The sequence below is a fragment of the Antennarius striatus genome, chromosome 22, assembly GCF_040054535.1.
Source record: "Antennarius striatus isolate MH-2024 chromosome 22, ASM4005453v1, whole genome shotgun sequence".
NCBI lineage: Eukaryota > Metazoa > Chordata > Actinopteri > Lophiiformes > Antennariidae > Antennarius > Antennarius striatus.
The window spans coordinates 55,001-72,285 of NC_090797.1; the positions used below are offsets into that span (position 1 = coordinate 55,001).

Sequence of the window (17,285 nt, forward strand, 5' to 3'; positions counted from 1 at the left end):
GTCAGCTCGGATGCAGTCCCGGTTCAGACTGATCCCGGTTCAGATCCAATCTGTGTCCAGACTGACCCCGGATCCGGTCCGGGTCCAGACTGACCCCGGATCCGGTCCGGGTCCAGACTGACCCCGGATCCGGTCCGGGTCCAGACTGACCCCGGATCCGGTCCGGGTCCAGACTGACCCCGGCGCTCCCACAACAAAAGACTCAGAACATCAGCAGCTTGATTTGAACACATTTTATTGTTTGCAGAACCTCAGAGCCGCTGTATGGGGCCAGACCCGTCAGGGGGCCCGGACCCGTCAGGGGGCCAGACCCGTCAGGGGGCCAGACCCGTCAGGGGGCCAGACCCGTCGAGGGGCCCGGACCCGTCAGGGGGCCCGGACCCGTCAGGGGGCCAGACCCGTCAGGGGGCCAGACCCGTCAGGGGGCCCGGACCCGTCGAGGGGCCCGGACCCGTCAGGGGGCCCGGACCCGTCAGGGGGCCAGACCCGTCAGGGGGCCCGGACCCGTCAGGGGGCCCGGACCCGTCAGGGGGCCCGGACCCGTCAGGGGGCCAGACCCGTCAGGGGGCCCGGACCCGTCAGGGGGCCCGGACCCGTCAGGGGGCCCGGACCCGTCGGGGGGGACGGGTTAACTCTATCCCTGAACCCGGGTCCTCCCCCACCAGACTGAACACCCAAACTCTGAAAAGACTGATGGAACCAGTCCAGAGACACTGGATGTGGATTGGTTCTGGTGCACCTGATGACATCACGGCCTGAAGACATCACGACCTGATGACATCACGACCTGATGACATCAGCGACCTGATGACATCAGACACACCTAGGGTTGTTTCATTAGCACCGTGTGGAACTTTTTTCGTGGGCGTGTCACACAGCTTGACTGACAGGTGCCAGGCCCAATCAGAGACAAGCTCTGCAGTCAGCGTGTTGCCGGGCGGATCTGAGTGGTTCAACAAATCAATCACAGATAAATAGATTTCTATATGTTATCTCACCAGACCGACGCCCCTCTGTACACAGGCCCCGCCCACCTTCAGCCAGACCCAATAAAACATCTTCCGGTGGTTCTGTCCACCAGCTAGCAGCATGCTAATGCTAACTGGACCACAGCAGCTAAAGACGCAACGTCAACATGCTAACATGAGGAAACCAGCGGAACCAGTCATCCTGAGAAAAACCAGTCAGCCAGAGAGGAACCAGTCAGCCAGAGAGGAACCAGTTATCCAGAGAGAAACCAGTCATCCAGAAAGAAACCAGTCATCCAGAGGGGAACCAGTCATCCAGAGGGGAACCAGTCATCCAGAGAGGAACCAGTCATCCAGAGAGAAACCAGTCATCCAGAAAGAAACCAGTCATCCAGAGGGGAACCAGTCATCCAGAGGGGAACCAGTCATCCAGAGAGGAACCAGTCATCCAGAGAGGAACCAGTCATCCAGAGAGAGACCAGTCAGCCAGAGAGGAACCAGTCATCCAGAGGGGAACCAGTCATCCAGAGGGGAACCAGTCAGCCAGAGAGGAACCAGTCATCCAGAGAGAAACCAGTCATCCAGAGGGGAACCAGTCATCCAGAGGGGAACCAGTCAGCCAGAGAGGAACCAGTCATCCAGAGAGAAACCAGTCATCCAGAGGGGAACCAGTCATCCAGAGGGGAACCAGTCATCCAGAGGGGAACCAGTCAGCCAGAGAGAAACCAGTCATCCAGAGGGGAACCAGTCATCCAGAGAGGAACCAGTCATCCAGAGAGGAACCAGTCATCCAGAGAGAAACCAGTCATCCTGAGAAAAACCAGTCATCCAGAGAGGAACCAGTCATCCAGAGAGGAACCAGTCATCCAGAGAGAAACCAGTCATCCAGAGAGAAACCAGTCATCCAGAGGGGAACCAGTCATCCAGAGGGGAACCAGTCATCCAGAGAGGAACCAGTCATCCAGAGAGGAACCAGTCATCCAGAGAGAAACCAGTCATCCAGAGAGAAACCAGTCATCCAGAGGGGAACCAGTCATCCAGAGGGGAACCAGTCATCCAGAGAGGAACCAGTCATCCAGAGAGGAACCAGTCATCCAGAGAGAAACCAGTCAGCCAGAGAGGAACCAGTCATCCAGAGAGAAACCAGTCATCCAGAGAGAAACCAGTCATCCAGAGAGGAACCAGTCAGCCAGAGAGAAACCAGTCATCCAGAGAGAAACCAGTCATCCAGAGAGAAACCAGTCAGCCAGAGAGGAACCAGTAATCCAGAGGGGAACCAGTCATCCAGAGAGAAACCAGGCAGCATACGATGCTAACGGGATCTCAATGGAAAGCAGACGCACCTGGAATCACACCTGAATCATGTTAGCTCTCAAGGTTATTCCACCAAATTGACATCAGGATTCCGTCCACAAGCCCCGCCCCCTCCACCAGGGTTAGTCCCACTGGCGGGAAAGACCCACATTGATCTGGTTCCCACTGGTTTCACTCCCACAGAAATATTCTAAAGGCACCTGCCAGCTGATCAACTCGGCTTTAGTGCCCCGCCCACAAACGTATGAACGCAACGAATCAGGAAAGAAGAATGTTGACATCAAAGCGATGCAGCCGCCACTTTTTAGAAACTGCCACTGACACAAGAACACGAGCGAGCAGCGACACAAGCAACACGTCCACGGCTCACGAGACGACAAGCAGTACAGTCGTTGGTCCGAGTCTCAAGTCAAGACGTCAAGAAGACTCGAGTAGAAGAAAAATACATCACGAGTCAGCGCTAAAGTCTGACGTCAATGTTGTGCTCATCGGGTTCCACCCCCACACGTATTTATACCCCCACACGTATTGATACCCCCCTAAACGTATTTATACCCCCACACCTATTGATACCCCCCTAAACGTATTTATACCCCCTTAAACGTATTTATACCCCCCTAAACGTATTTATACCCCCTACATGTATTTATACCCCCCTACACGTATTTATACCCCCCCACACCTGTGGAGGCTTCTGTCGCCACCGCAGCTGTGACACATGGTGTATGCAGACATGAGGTGTGACCCGGTCCCTGTGTCTCATGAGCAGAGACCCGGTCCCTGTGTCTCATGAGCAGAGACCCGGTCCCTGTGTCTCATGAGCAGAGACCCGGTCCCTGTGTCTCATGAGCAGAGACCCGGTCCCTGTGTCTCATGAGCAGAGACCCGGTCCCTGTGTCTCATGAGCAGAGACCCGGTCCCTGTGTCTCATGAGCAGAGACCCGGTCCCTGTGTCTCATGAGCAGAGACCCGGTCCCTGTGTCTCATGAGCAGAGACCCGGTCCCTGTGTCTCATGAGCAGAGACCCGGTCCCTGTGTCTCATGAGCAGAGACCCGGTCCCGGTGGTTGATGGGAGCATGAAGGCAGTAAGTGGTAAACGAGACACAATGCTATGAGGCTAATGGTTAGCACCACAGAAGGTCCAGAGGGACATTGCACTTCAGAACTTAAGGAGGGACGATCAGACGGATGATCCACCAGAAGGTCACAACAGGTGGTTCATCCATGTGAGGAGGGGTGACACCCCGCCCCCCATGTCCAGAGGAGGAGTCAGGAGTACCATTCTTCTGTGAGGAACCATTCACTCCTGAATTTCAGGAAAGATTCTCCATTCGAGGGAAGTGAGCCATTTCAGAGGGCCTGAAGTTACAATCTGCTCCAGGAGGAGGGTTCAATTCCCTAGAACATCTGGATAGACGAACCCCTCAAGGTGGACTACCCAGCTCAGAAGTTCGGGAGGAATGATCTGCACCACCGAGTCAGGACGGGCTATCAACTCTTGGAATGTGAGGAGGACAGTCTGGTCCAGAGGATCGTGAGGGACCATCCCTTTCCACTGGGTCTGGAGGGATGTTCCACTCCAGATGATCGGGGGGCACTCACTCCAGGAAGTCAGGAAGGAATGATTCATTTCAAGAATAACTTTTCACTCCAGAAGTTCAAGGAGGAAGACCATGGACTGGTCCACTCCAAGAAGCACTTCAGTTAAAAGATGAAGAGTCAAACTCATGTCCAACGAACAATGAGCTGAGGAATGAGGACAGGCAGATGGGACCCTGTAAAGAACCGCACATGGATCATGATCCACATTTATTTTGGATGAAGGGCACAGACATCAGCTCAGAAAGTCCAAAGAGCTCGGTCCAGTTAGTAGTTTCAGGACTGGTCCTGGGTCGGTACTGGCTGAGTTCTGGAAGGGTCCAGTCTAAGGGTAGCTGGTCACAGCCACCTGTTTCTGGGCCAGACGTCGAAGCTCCTCCCTGATCGCCTTTATGAGGGAGGCGGATGTGTGGGCGGACGGCGAGGCGTCCTCCGGCGGGTATTCGGGAGTCGATGAGGTCAGGAGAAGAGGCGGAGCTGACGGGTCCCGCAACGAAGAGCTGGGCATCTGGAAAACAGAGGAAGAGGAGAACTCAGGAAAGGACAGCACCTGTAGAGAGAAGATGAAGCGGATCAGAAACATTGAGACAAAGGGACAAAAACATTGAGACAAAGGGACAAAAACCTCTTTCCTTCTGGCTTTTCCCTTCAGGGTCTCCACAGCCAATCAGTGTCCTCCATCTAACCCTGTCTTCTCATCCTCTTCTCTCACACCAACTACCTTCATGTCCTCTTTCACTACATCCATAAACCTCCTCTTTGGTCTTCCTCTAGGCCTCCTGCCTGGCAGTTCAGAACTCAGCATCCTTCTACCAATATATTCACTATCTCTCCTCTGGACATGTCCAAACCATCTCAGTCTGGCCTCTCTGACTTTATCTCCAGAACCTCTAACATGTGCTGTCCCTCTGATGGACTCATTCCTGATCCTATCCATCCTGGTCACTCCCAGAGAGAACCTCAGCATCTTCATCTCTGCTACCTCCAGCTCTGTCTCCTGTCTTTTCCTCAGTGACACTGTCTCTAGACCAAACAACATCGCTGGTCTCACCACAGTTTTGTACACCTTTCCTTTCATTTTAGCTGAAACTCTTCTATCACACATCACACCTGACACTTTCCTCCACCCGTTCCATCCTGCCTGGACACGCTTCTTCACCTCTTTTCCACACTCTCCATTGCTCTGGACTGTTGAGCCTAAGTACTTCAAATCCTCCACCTTCTTGATCTCTTCTCCCTGTAACCTCACTCTTCCACTTGGGTCCCTCTCATTCACACACATGTACTCTGTCTTACTGCGGCTAACCTTCATTCCTCTCCTTTCCAGGACAAACCTCCACCTCTCTAGCTTCTCCTCCACCTGTTCCCTGCTCTCACTGCAGATCACAATGTCACCTGCAAACATCATAGTCCATGGAGATTCCTGTCTAACCTCGTCTGTCAGCCTGTCCATCACCATAGCAACAAGAAGGGGCTCAGAGCTGATCCCTGATGCAGTCCCACCTCCACCTTGAACTCCTCTGTCACACCTACACACACCTCACCACTGTCTTACAGTCCTCATACATGTCCTGCACCGTTCTAACATACTTCTCTGGGACTCCAGACTTCCTCATACAATACCACAGTTCCTCTCTGGACACCCTGTCATCAGCTTTCTCCAGATCTACAAAAACACAATGCAGCTCCCTCTGGCCTTCTCTGTACTTCTCTATCAACATCCTCAAAGCAAATACTGCATCTGTAGTACTCTTTTTTGGCATGAAACCATACTGCTGCTCACAAATGTTCACTTCTGCCCTTAGTCTAGCTTGTAGGGCTCATCAGCTTTATTCCTCTGTAGTTGCCACAACTCTGCACATCTCCCTTGTTCTTAAAAATGGGCACCAGCACACTTCTCCATTCCTCAGGCATCTTCTCACTATCTGAGATCCTGTTGAACAACCCAGTCAGAAACTCTACCGCCACCTCTCCTAGACACTTCCAAACCTCTACAGGTATATCATCAGGACCGACTGCCTTTCCACTCTTCATCCTCTTCAATGCCCTCCTCACTTCATCCTGACTAATCTTTTCTACTTCCTGGTCCACAACAGTCACCTCTTCTAGTCTTTGTTCTCTCTCATTTTCCACGTTCATCAACTCTTCAAAGTACTCTTTCCATCTTCCCATCACACTACTGGCACCTGTCAATAGACTTCCATCCCTATCCTTAATCACCCTAACCTGCTGCACGTCCTTCCCATCTCTGTCTCTCTGTCTTGCCAACCGGTACAGATCAGTCTCTCCCTCCTTACTGTCCAACCTAGCATACAAGTTATCATAAGCTTCTTGTTTGGCCTTTGCTACCTCTACCTTCACCTTACGCTGCATCTCCCTGTACTCCTGTCTACTCTCCTCAGTCCTCTCAGTGTCCCACTTCTTCTTAGCTAACCTCTTTCTCTGTATACACTCCTGTACCTCCTCATTCCACCACCAAGTCTCCTTATCTACTTTCCTTCCAGATGACACACCAAGTACTCTCCTACCTGTCTCCCTGATCACATTAGCTGTAGTTGTCCAGTCATCTGGAAGCACCTCCTGACCACCCAGAGCCTGTCTTAACTCCTTCCTAAAAGTCATGCAACACTCTTCCTTTTTCAGCTTCCACCATTTCGTCTTCTGCTCTGCCTTTGTCCTCTTCATCTTCCTCACCACCAGAGTCATCCTACACACCACCATCCTATGCTGTTTGGCTACACTCTCACCTACCACTACTTTACAGTCACTGATCTCCTTCAGGTTACACCGTCTACACCAGATGTAGTCTACCTGTGTGCTCCTACCTCCACTCTTATAGGTCACCCTATGTTCCTGCCTCTTCTGGAAGAAAGTATTCACTACAGCCATTTCCATCCTTTTTGCAAAGTCAACTACCATCTGTCCTTCTGCGTTCCTCTCCTGGATACCAAACCTGCCCATCACCTCCTCATCACCTCTGTTTCCTGCACCAACATGTCCATTGAAGTCTGCTCCAATGACAACTCTCTCACTTCTAGGCATGCTCTGCATCACTTCATCAAAGTCCGACCAGAATTTCTCCTTCTCCTCCAGCTCACATCCTACCTGTGGAGCATACCCACTAACAACATTGAACATCACACCTTCTATTTCTAGCTTCAGACTCATCACTCTATCTGACACTCTTTTTACCTCCAGGACATTCTTAACAAACTCCTCCTTCAAGATAACTCCTCCTCCATTTCTCTTCCCATCTACACCATGATAGAACAACTTGAACCCTGCTCCTAAACTTCTAGCCTTGCTACCTTTCCACCTGGTCTCCTGGACACACAGTATGTCTACCTTCCTTCTCTGCATCATGTCAACCAACTCTCTACCTTTTCCTGTCATAGTTCCAACATTCAACGTCCCTACTCTCAGTCCTATAGTCTTGGTGTTCCTCTTCTCTCTCTTCCTACGAACACACTTTCCTCCTCTCCTTCTTCGATCATAAGTAATCCAATTTCCACCAACACCCTGTAGATCAACAGCGCCGATGGCGGTCGTTTTTAACCCGGGGCTCGACCGATCCGGTATGGAAGTCATATGTTCAATTTGGAAAAAGTTTTACGTCGGATGCCCTTCCTGACACAACCCTCTGTACTTATCTGGGCTTGGGACCGGCACAATAAGACACTGGTTTGTGTCCTCTTGCAGCTACATTGAAATAAAGGACAAAAAGACTCCAAACTCCAGAATTCAGGAATGAAACTATTGACCTCACACGGTATTCAGCAGGATCCTGAACCCAGAACTAACCCTAACCCTAACCCAGAACCTAGAAGGCTGGAGACTAGACTGGTCTTCCAGTGCTGGTGTGATCCAGGATACGTTTGAAGGGGTCAGGTCAGGGGGAACTCACGCTCTCTCTACTGGCTCCGGGTCTGGACAGGTCCTGGTCTGAGTGCTGCTGGTTCCAGCTGGAGCCGGTGGGGCCGGACATGCTGCGACCCACCCCCGGGTATGCACCAATGTGGCTGGACAAGCCCACCTGGGTCAGGTGATGGAGCTGTGCACCTAGAGGTTGAACCATGACATCGTTTAGCATCAAAAAGTGAAGAACCGGGTCCACATGTGGAGTTAGTTATACCTGTGCTGCCCCCTACAGGTCGTGGCCTAGATGAGGAGGGCAGGTCCTCGTACGGCCCTCTGCTGGAGTACACGGAGTCCTGCAACTGGTCTCCGGTGGACACGTATGTTCCTGAGCTCGGGCCTTGTCTGGACAAGCACACAGAGCATCAGTACAAGTTCCGGTCCCACCTGGACCCCAGCGATCACACCTGACCCACCTCTGCAGCAGGCCCTGGACGGAGGTGGGGGACATGCCCAGCTCGGCGTACCTCTGTAGGAAGACGAGAAGAAGACATCTCAACACGGAGCCGTGACGGGGGCACGTGGCCTACGCTGCAGGACAACACACTCACTGCAGAAAACGGGCTGTGAGAAGGGGCTTCTGGGTAAGAGCCCCACTGCCTGCCTGTGGGGCGGACATGTGGGGAGGGGCTGGGCAGGGCGGGGCTTACCCCGCTCACCCCGGCGGTGCCCTGCGATGACGGTGACACAAGGGCGAAGGCGTCATCCAGGAGGGAGTGCATCTGCTGGCGTGCCTCTTCGATGGAGGGCTGGGGGGGCATATAGGGAGGAGGGGGTGGAGCCGGGTCAAACACCTCATCCGTTGGGGAGGGGCTTCCATGGTCTGGGGGCAGATCGGGATCCGACTGCACCGGGGGGGACAGAGAATCAGACGTTATCAGGTGTCCAGTCATCCATTGGGGTTGCTTCCTATGTCCTACCATGTAGGCTACGTTGTTGAGTCCTGGGTACTTTCTGTAGGTGGCGCTGTGATCCGTGAGCAGCCGGTCTCTGTCGGTATCAGGAAGACTTCCGGGTCCCGGTTGAGTCCTCCGACCCCGAGGGGAGTGCCTCCCTCCTCTAGATGGACAAACAGTCGGGTCATCACTCGTTCATTCTCCAGGAAGGGTCACCTGGCGCTCAGTTGGGGGCTCACCTCCTCCTGGAATCGGTGGGCGTGGGGGGTGAGGGGGCGTCGGTCTGCAGGATGCAGTCCATGTGGTCATGGGCGGAGCTATAGAGACGTTGCGCTGCCTCACCTTGCACTGGCCCATCTCCGAAGGCGTCCATGATGTCATCCATGGAGGGAAACTCGCACTGGCCCCGCCTCTTGGCGCGCTGCCGCAGTTTGTTCCGATGATGCTCGATCTCCGACTTGTGTCTCAGCGCCACCTGCAAGGCAACGGGGGAACAGGTGGGTTCATGAAACCAGACCACCTTGAGTGATGAAGACAGGGTTTCTTCATGTCTCACCTCGGTGTTGACCTTCTCAGTGAGGGTGGGGCTTGGCTGGGAGGGGGCGTTAGGCGGGCTCGGGCGAGGCTGCATGGCGATCAGCTGCACCTTGTTGGCCTGGCGTCGCACCCCATCAGAGGAGCCGCGAGACAGACGGTCGACATGGTCAAAGATGGACGACGAGGACAGAAGCTCGTCTGGAGCACTGCCTGATGGGACGGAGGGAGGAAGTTCAGAGGTCAGGGGTTAGGGTTAGGGACGGGGTTGGGGTTCATCTGATCCAGCAGCTCTAGGGAGGGGGTAAACAGGGTGTGGTCTTACCCATTTTGCCCCTCCCTTTGGTGCAGAGGCATCAAGGAGAAAACAGAGGGACATCTTTGATGTGTACTTTGCCAACAACACACGCGATCATTCAGACAACAAAGACACGCCCACTGACCATTTTTGGGCATCTTCCTGTGCTGTTTGCCCTCGCTGGGCGTGGCCACAGGGCGAGTGCTTTCTTCAGCTGATTCTCTGCCACTGGATTGGTCGCTGCCTAAAGAGTCGCCGTCTGACGGGCTGAGCCTGATTGACAGACGGTCACATGACTGAAGTTCTGAATTGAACACATGTGTTTGACGGGGGGCGCGGCAGCGGTACCTTCCCCGGCGCCGGCCAGACCGGGCCGCCTTTGTGGAGGATCCTTTCGATTTGGGGGTGTTGAGGTCCCCGCCATCAGAGGGCGTGGCCTCTTTGACAGGGTTGGGCAGCGGCCCCGCCTCCTGGATCACCATGATGTCATCTTTGCTGTGCTGCCCCAGGTGCAGCTTCGCAAAGTCGAACCCTTTGACGCTGGGGGCTTGAAGCTGGGGGGCAGATGAATCAGCTGTGTGTCTAACAAGACAGGAAGCAGTCAATCGCTGGCGGCTGACCTCTGACCTTCTGCCTCTGCTGGATGGTGTTGATGGCGTCCGGCTGGAACTCCAGCTTCTCCGAGCCGCACAGCTTCCAGTAGAGGATGATGATGATGAAGACCGCCAGCAGGACGGGGACGGCCACGCCCACGATCAGCCAGACGCTGCTGCTGGAAGTCTCCGCCGGCGGGATGGACAGCGCCTCCACAGCTGGGGGGGGAGACGGGGGCGAAGGGGACAGAGGGGACGGGGTTACAGTCTCACTTTGACTCACCTGAAGACCTTCAGCTGGTGAGGGGCGGAGCCTCATGCCGGCGGCGTCTGCATGCTTTACTGAAAACACTACACAGACTGGGTAAAGTGGGCGGGGCCAATCAGTGAGCCGCAGCCCGGGGGCGGGCCTCAGAGTGACACTAATAATACGGTCATCTGGATTGGCTGTGGCGATCTCCGGCTCCGCCCCTCAGAACTCACGCTGGGCAAGTGGACTCTGGACGCGGTGCCCCAGCACGATGGCCGCCCTCTGCAGGTGCAGGCGGTTCAGGGTGGCCGCCGTGGCCTCCGCCGGGATCCGCTGCCCCCCCGGACCCTCCACAAAGTAGTAGACCTCCAGGGGGCGCTCCGCCCCAGACAGCCTCGCCACCCGCACCACCTGAGGGCGAGAGAACCGTCAGCCGACCACGCTGACGCCAGGTGTACCACACCTCGCGCCTGTTCCACTCACCTGCAGGCTGCTGTTGCCCACGGCCGTCGCCCGCCTCCAGCGCCCCCCGCTGGTTGCCTGCAGCCCCTCCTCCAGCAGCAGCGCCAGGCGGCGCTCCAGACGGGCTTTGAAGCTCCGCTCAGCCACCAGGTGCTCCTGGACGCCCAGCAGGACTGGAACCACACAGGTGTTCAGACGCCTACAGGTGTCAGCCACGCCCACACTATCTGCAGCCACGCCCACACTATCTGCAGCCACGCCCACACTGTCTCAGGTCTTACCTGTACGGACCCAGGTGGACCTCTGGTGGTGGGACAGGTTCAGCTCAGGGTAGTGGAACGCTGTGGGCACAAAGACAATCAGTTCTTGTGGTCTCAGGTCCAGGACCCTGACCCATCTGGGGGGGGGGGTCAAGGTCAGGTTGACGACCCTGACCCATCTGGGGGGGTCGGGCTCAGGCTCTGGACCCTGACCCTGACCCATCTGGGGGGGAGGTGTCTTACGTTCTGCAACTTGCAGGACAGGAAAGCCCAGGTAGAAGCTGAACTCCACCACACTCAGCTTCCTCAGGTGTTCGCTGACCTCTGACCCTGGAAGGTAGTCCCGCCCATCACGCACCGCAAACGTGATGTCCACAGAGACCCTCTGCTCTCCAGGCGGGGGGGTCAGGCCTGTAGTGATGTTCAGCAGCTGGGGAGGGAAAGCGACAAGCAGCCAATGAAACCAACCGGACCCAACATGCAACGCCTGCCCTGACACCAGTACCATCCTGACACCGGTACCACTGTGACACCGGTACCACTCTGACACCGGTACCATCCAGACACTGGTACCATCTAGACACCGGTACCATTCTGACACCGGTACCCCCCTGACACTGGTACCCCCCTGACACCGGTACCATCCAGACAACGGTACCATCGTGACACCAGTACCATCCTGACACTGGTACCATCCTGACACCGGTACCATCCTGACACCGGTACCACTGTGACACCGGTACCACTCTGACACCGGTACCATCCAGACACTGGTACCATCTAGACACCGGTACCATTCTGACACCGGTACCCCCCTGACACCGGTACCATCCTGACACCGGTACCATCCTGACACCAGTACCATCCAGACAACGGTACCATCGTGACACCAGTACCATCCTGACACCGGTACCATCCTGACACCGGTACCATCCTGACACCGGTACCGCCCTGACACCGGTACCCCCCTGACACCAGTATCATCCTGACACCGGTACCGCCCTGAACCGGTACCATCCTGACACCGGTAACATCCAGACACCAGTACCCCCCTGACACCAGTACCATCCTGACACCGGTACCGCCCTGAACCGGTACCATCCTGACACCGGTAACATCCAGACACCGGTACCATCCAGACACCGGTACCATCCAGACACCAGTACCATCCAGATACCGGTACCATCCAGACACCAGTACCGCCCTGACACCAGTACCATCCAGACACCGGTACCATCCAGACACCAGTACCGCCCTGACACCGGTACCATCCAGACACCGGTACCATCCAGACACCGGTACCATCCAGACACCGGTACCATCCTGACACCGGTACCGCCCTGACACCAGTACCATCCTGACACCGGTACCATCCAGACACCGGTACCATTTTGACACCGGTACCATCCTGACACCAGTACCACTGTGACACCGGTACCACTCTGACACTGGTACCACTCTGACACCGGTACTGCCCTACAACAGGAACATTCGGGTCAGGGTTCTAGTCGGTGACTCGCTGTGGAGGAAACGGACTCACCTGTGCCCCACCGCGGTTCAGGTGGACTCACCTGAACGGTGACGTTCCCCACTTCCTGTGCACGTCTCTGGGTCTCGGCGTACGCCCTTGTCAGCCCCCTCTCCACGCCCTCGCTGAAGGTGCAGACCCGAACGTCCACGTGGGCGGGGACAAACTGCAGGACGGTGTGGACCTGGTACCTGAGGTCAGGTACAGCGTAGAGCAGGGACACCACGGGAACCGGGCCGGCGCCGCGGGGCGACTGGCGCAGGGCGTTGATGACCGAGATGGCCGTGAAGATCAGCGAACCCGACACCGCCCGGAATGCAAGGCTGGAGGGCGTCCTCAGGAACTGGGCAGGAGTCACATGACCTCAGGTGAGGCACAGGTGGAGGCACGAGACACAGGAGCTGTTGGAGGCGGTGCTTGAGATGGAGGAAATAGAGGGGACGGTGCTTGAGAGGGAAGAGGCGGTGCTTGAGATGAAGGAGGCAGTGCTAGGCGTGCAGGGGGCGGTGCTTGAGAGGGAGGAAATAGAGGGGGGCGGTGCTTGAGATGGAGGAGGCGGTGCTTGAGATGGAGGAGACGGTGCCTGATATGAAGGAGGAGGTGCTTAAGATGGAGGAGGCGGTGCTTGGAATTGAGTAGGAGGTGCCTACCTGCAGCTCCACGGGGCGGGTGAACGCCCCCCTCAGGACATCTCTCAGGTGACTGACCCCCTGGGGGGGGCCTTTGGAACTGACTGCAGGGAACAGAGACACGGGTCAGACTGACCCCTCGGAGCCACTTCCTGTCACATGACCCCAGACTCACCGACTCGGACCAGGAACATCTCTGGTCTGGTGACGTCACAGAGGTACTGCCTGGGGGGCGGGGGCGGGGCCCTGGGCGTGGTGGGCGGGGGGGCCCTGGTGAGGCTGACGGCGGTGACCCGGGGGCTGGTGGTCTCGGCGGTGGTGGTTGTCATGGTGACTGTGGTGGTCTTGGGGGGCAGAGCCCTAGCTGGATCCTCTAGGACCAGTGAAGGTCTCTCTGGTCTTTCAGGGCGGGTGGGCGGTCCCAGGGGTGGGGGAGGGGGCACCTGGCCTGTGGTGTTCAGGGGGGGGTGAAGGGGGTGCCACCCCGAGACTGGCATGTGGTCTCTGGGTCTCGGAACAGGGGGGGGGCTGGTGGGAGGGGTCTTGACGGTAGACGTCCGGTCGCTGGACGGAGTCGGGGACAGACTGAGGAGGGGGGTGGGTCCCTGTGTTGGACGCTGGGGGGCCCCTCCTGGAGGAGGACCAGAACTGGGGACCGGAGGGGGGGGCCAGTGTTGGGTTGGGGTTGTTGTCGGCTTGATGCCGGGTTCCTGAGGGGTCGGGTCCCGGCCCCCCCCCTGCCCCCGGGCCAGCAGGTTGGTGTAGTACTCCAGGCTGTTCATGTCGGGCAGCAGCAGCTCGGTGGGCTCCAGGGGCAGCAGGTCCTCCAGGTCGTAGTCCTGGTCCCAGGCTGGGAACATGTCGGGGGGGGCGGGGCGGGTCTGGGGGGGCAGGGGGGTGGAGGACGAGGGCTGGAGGGGTAAACGGGAGGACAGGGGTAGGGTGGGACGAGCTGGGAAGGCGGTGTCGTAGGAGATCCAAGGCCCCCCCTCGTCCTGGTCGTAGGGGTGGTCGGGCAGGGGCGTGGCCACCGGCAGCTCCTCCCCCTCCGGAACCATGAAGGACAGGGTCTCCAGGTAGTCCCCGGAGCCCCAGGCCTCGTCCAGGGACGGACCCTGCTCCCAGGGAGGCGGGGGGGTGAGCGTCGGCTGGGGGTGTGAGGGCAGGGGCGGGGGGAGGCTGGGGGCCAGAAGATCTGGGGGTCTCAGCAGGAGGTGGATCCCCTGAGCCCCAGAGTCGGAGTCCTCAGGAGAGCCTGCCCAACCCACATTACCGTGGAAACCAGGGTCTGAGGGCAGGTCTGGGTCTGGGGGGGCCACAGGGGAGGAGGCAGAGGAGGGTGACAAAGAGAGTGGGGGCAGCTCAGAGGTCCTGTTGGGGTCCAGAACGCCTGTAAGACAAAGAGAAGGGAGAAGGGTCTGAACCCCAAAGCAGAACCCAGATCAGACCAGAACCAGGATCAGAACCGGACCCAGACCAGACCAGACCCCAGACCTAAGCTAACCACTAGCTTCACATTTAGCCTCTGATGCTCTGATCCTCCTGACTCCTCCTGACTCCTCCTGACTCCTCCCCTCAACGACCTCCACTCCAGTCTTAAATTTGGTGCCTTGTTGCCGTGGCGATTTTGTGGAAGCATCAGGTGATTGGTATTAAGGAAGGAAGGAAGGAAGGAAGGGAGGGAGGGAGGGAGGAAGAAAGGAAGGAAGGAAGGAAGGAAGGAAGGAAGGAAGGAAGGAAGGAAGGAAGGAAGGAAGGAAGGAAGGAAGGAAGGAAGGACGGACGGACGGACGGACGGACGGACGGACGGACGACCGACCGACCGACCGACCGACCGACCGACCGACCGACCGACCGACCGACCAGGACGTACCTTGTGCAGGTGAGCTCGATGTTACCATAGTAACCAGTGTGCCGCCCACCAATAGGAGGACAGCTCGTGTGGATCTGGGTTCCATCCTGGCCCTGGAGTTGGGGCCTGACGGGGTCACGAGGTCCATCGTCCTCAGGGGGCCACCGGTGTGGCCCCGGGCCCAGCAGGAGGACCTGAACCAGAACACACACCATGTGATTGGACCACTGAACCGGGACCAGAACCTCAGGTTCTCCTTGCTGCTGACGTTACATTTTTCAAAAGGTGCATTCAGGTTCAAAGTTCTGCTGGTGCTGGACGATGACCCGGGACCGGTTACTGCGGTATCAAAGAACCAGACAGAACCCATCCTGAACACCGGTTCTGATTCTGAGCACCTGCAGGAGAACTGATGGGATGGAAACGAAAAAAACATGAACCCAACCCTCATCCATGACCAGGTCCCTGGTGGTCCACAAAGCCACCTGCTGGACCAGGTCCAGCTGGACCCGGTCCGGTCAGACCCAGTCCCATAGAGATTTTTTACAACACAAGTGAAGAGACACTATCTTTTGAAATGGTTACTAGCATCCAACCAGGAAGATTAGCATCCAACCAGGAAGAGCAGCATCCAACCAGGAAGAGCAGCATCCAACCAGGAAGAGCAGCATCCAACCAGGAAGAGCAGCATCCAACCAAGAAGAGCAGCATCCAACCAAGAAGAGCAGCATCCAACCAGGAAGAGCAGCATCCAACCAGGAAGAGCAGCATCCAACCAAGAAGAGCAGAATCCAACCAAGAAGAGCAGCATCCAACCAAGAAGAGCAGCATCCAACCAAGCAGAGCAGCATCCAACCAGGAAGAGCAGCATCCAACCAAGAAGAGCAGCATCCAACCAGGAAGAGCAGCATCCAACAAGGAAGAGCAGCATCCAACCAGGAAGAGCAGCATCCAACCAAGAAGAGCAGAATCCAACCAAGAAGAGCAGCATCCAACCAAGAAGAGCAGCATCCAACCAGGAAGAGCAGCATCCAACCAGGAAGAGCAGCATCCAACCAGGAAGAGCAGCATCCAACCAAGAAGAGCAGAATCTAACCAAGAAGAGCAGCATCCAACCAAGAAGAGCAGCATCCAACCAGGAAGAGCAGCATCCAACCAGGAAGAGCAGCATCCAACCAGGAAGAGCAGAATCCAACCAGGAAGAGCAGCATCCAACCAGGAAGAGCAGAATCCAACCAAGAAGAGCAGAATCCAACCAGGAAGAGCAGCATCCAACCAGGAAGAGCAGCATCCAACCAGGAAGAGCAGCATCCAACCAGGAAGAGCAGAATCCAACCAAGAAGAGCAGAATCCAACCAAGAAGAGCAGCATCCAACCAGGAAGAGCAGCATCCAACCAGGAAGAGCAGCATCCAACCAGGAAGAGCAGCATCCAACCAGGAAGAGCAGCATCCAACCAGGAAGAGCAGAATCCAACCAGGAAGAGCAGCATCCAACCAGGAAGAGCAGCATCCACTCCATGTGTTATTACTATTGTTATTATTACGGTTATTGCTCTTGTAATATAATAATTGATAATAATAATATTATATTAATAATAATGACGTCAGCTGATAATCGTGGTTTTTATCAGCTGACGTCACAGCCGTGGCGTCACTTGGTTTGGATGGGGGGCCGATCTGCCCCCCCCCCCACACACACACACACATTCCGGTCCTGCGTTGAAAACCGCATCGTTTTTCCGGCGCGGGTTCTCCATCAGCGTCCCGGTGCCCCCCCCGGTACCGGCCAGTTAACGTCCCCGCCTCCACCCCCCCGGGCAGCTTTAACGCTCCGTCTCCGGTGAAAACGACCGACCCTCCGGTTGTCCTCTCCGTGAGCCGCGGACCGGAGCCTTCGTGACGCTGAAACCTTCACCGAACGCCCCCCCACCCCACCCCCCGTCATTACACGTTATTACCAAACTGCTGCCGAGCCGGGACACCGGTACCGGTACCGGTACCGGCCACACTCACCTACCTGCCATCCTGGAGAAGCGGTTGGGGCGCGTCACGCCTCTCGCAGACGCGCAGCGCGCTCCCTGCGCGCTCCCGGCGCTTGAAAGGAGGCGGAGAGTCTCTGAGAGCCCCCCCCCTACGCAGTCTTCCTCCCCCCTCCCCTCCCCTCCCCTCCCCTCCTCACCGATAA

The 17,285-nt window shown here is 56.7% G+C and overlaps 1 protein-coding gene across 5 annotated transcripts; it reads right to left on the reverse strand.

The window, feature by feature from the left end:
• Positions 1-2,904: 2,904 nt before the first annotated feature.
• Positions 2,905-17,225, reverse strand: si:dkeyp-27e10.3 (UPF0606 protein KIAA1549). Of its 5 annotated transcripts, XM_068306394.1 has the most exons (22): positions 17,118-17,149; positions 15,373-15,508; positions 15,121-15,293; positions 13,423-14,637; positions 13,269-13,351; positions 12,662-12,961; positions 11,334-11,520; positions 11,112-11,171; positions 10,852-11,003; positions 10,602-10,779; positions 10,153-10,337; positions 9,874-10,079; positions 9,671-9,798; positions 9,553-9,567; positions 9,250-9,440; positions 8,933-9,168; positions 8,718-8,856; positions 8,349-8,642; positions 8,214-8,266; positions 8,015-8,142; positions 7,787-7,941; positions 2,905-4,432 (listed from the first exon to the last, which is right to left on the reverse strand). In XM_068306394.1, coding segments are annotated over exons 2-22 (4,305 nt in total). In that variant the 5' UTR covers positions 15,375-15,508; positions 17,118-17,149; the 3' UTR covers positions 2,905-4,207. The 5 variants fall into 5 exon arrangements, with proteins under 5 accessions (XP_068162495.1, XP_068162499.1, XP_068162500.1 ...); XM_068306398.1 differs by lacking the exon at positions 15,373-15,508 and having other exon boundaries at positions 17,118-17,225; XM_068306399.1 differs by lacking the exon at positions 17,118-17,149 and having other exon boundaries at positions 8,448-8,642; positions 15,373-15,702.
• Positions 17,226-17,285: the final 60 nt, after the last annotated feature.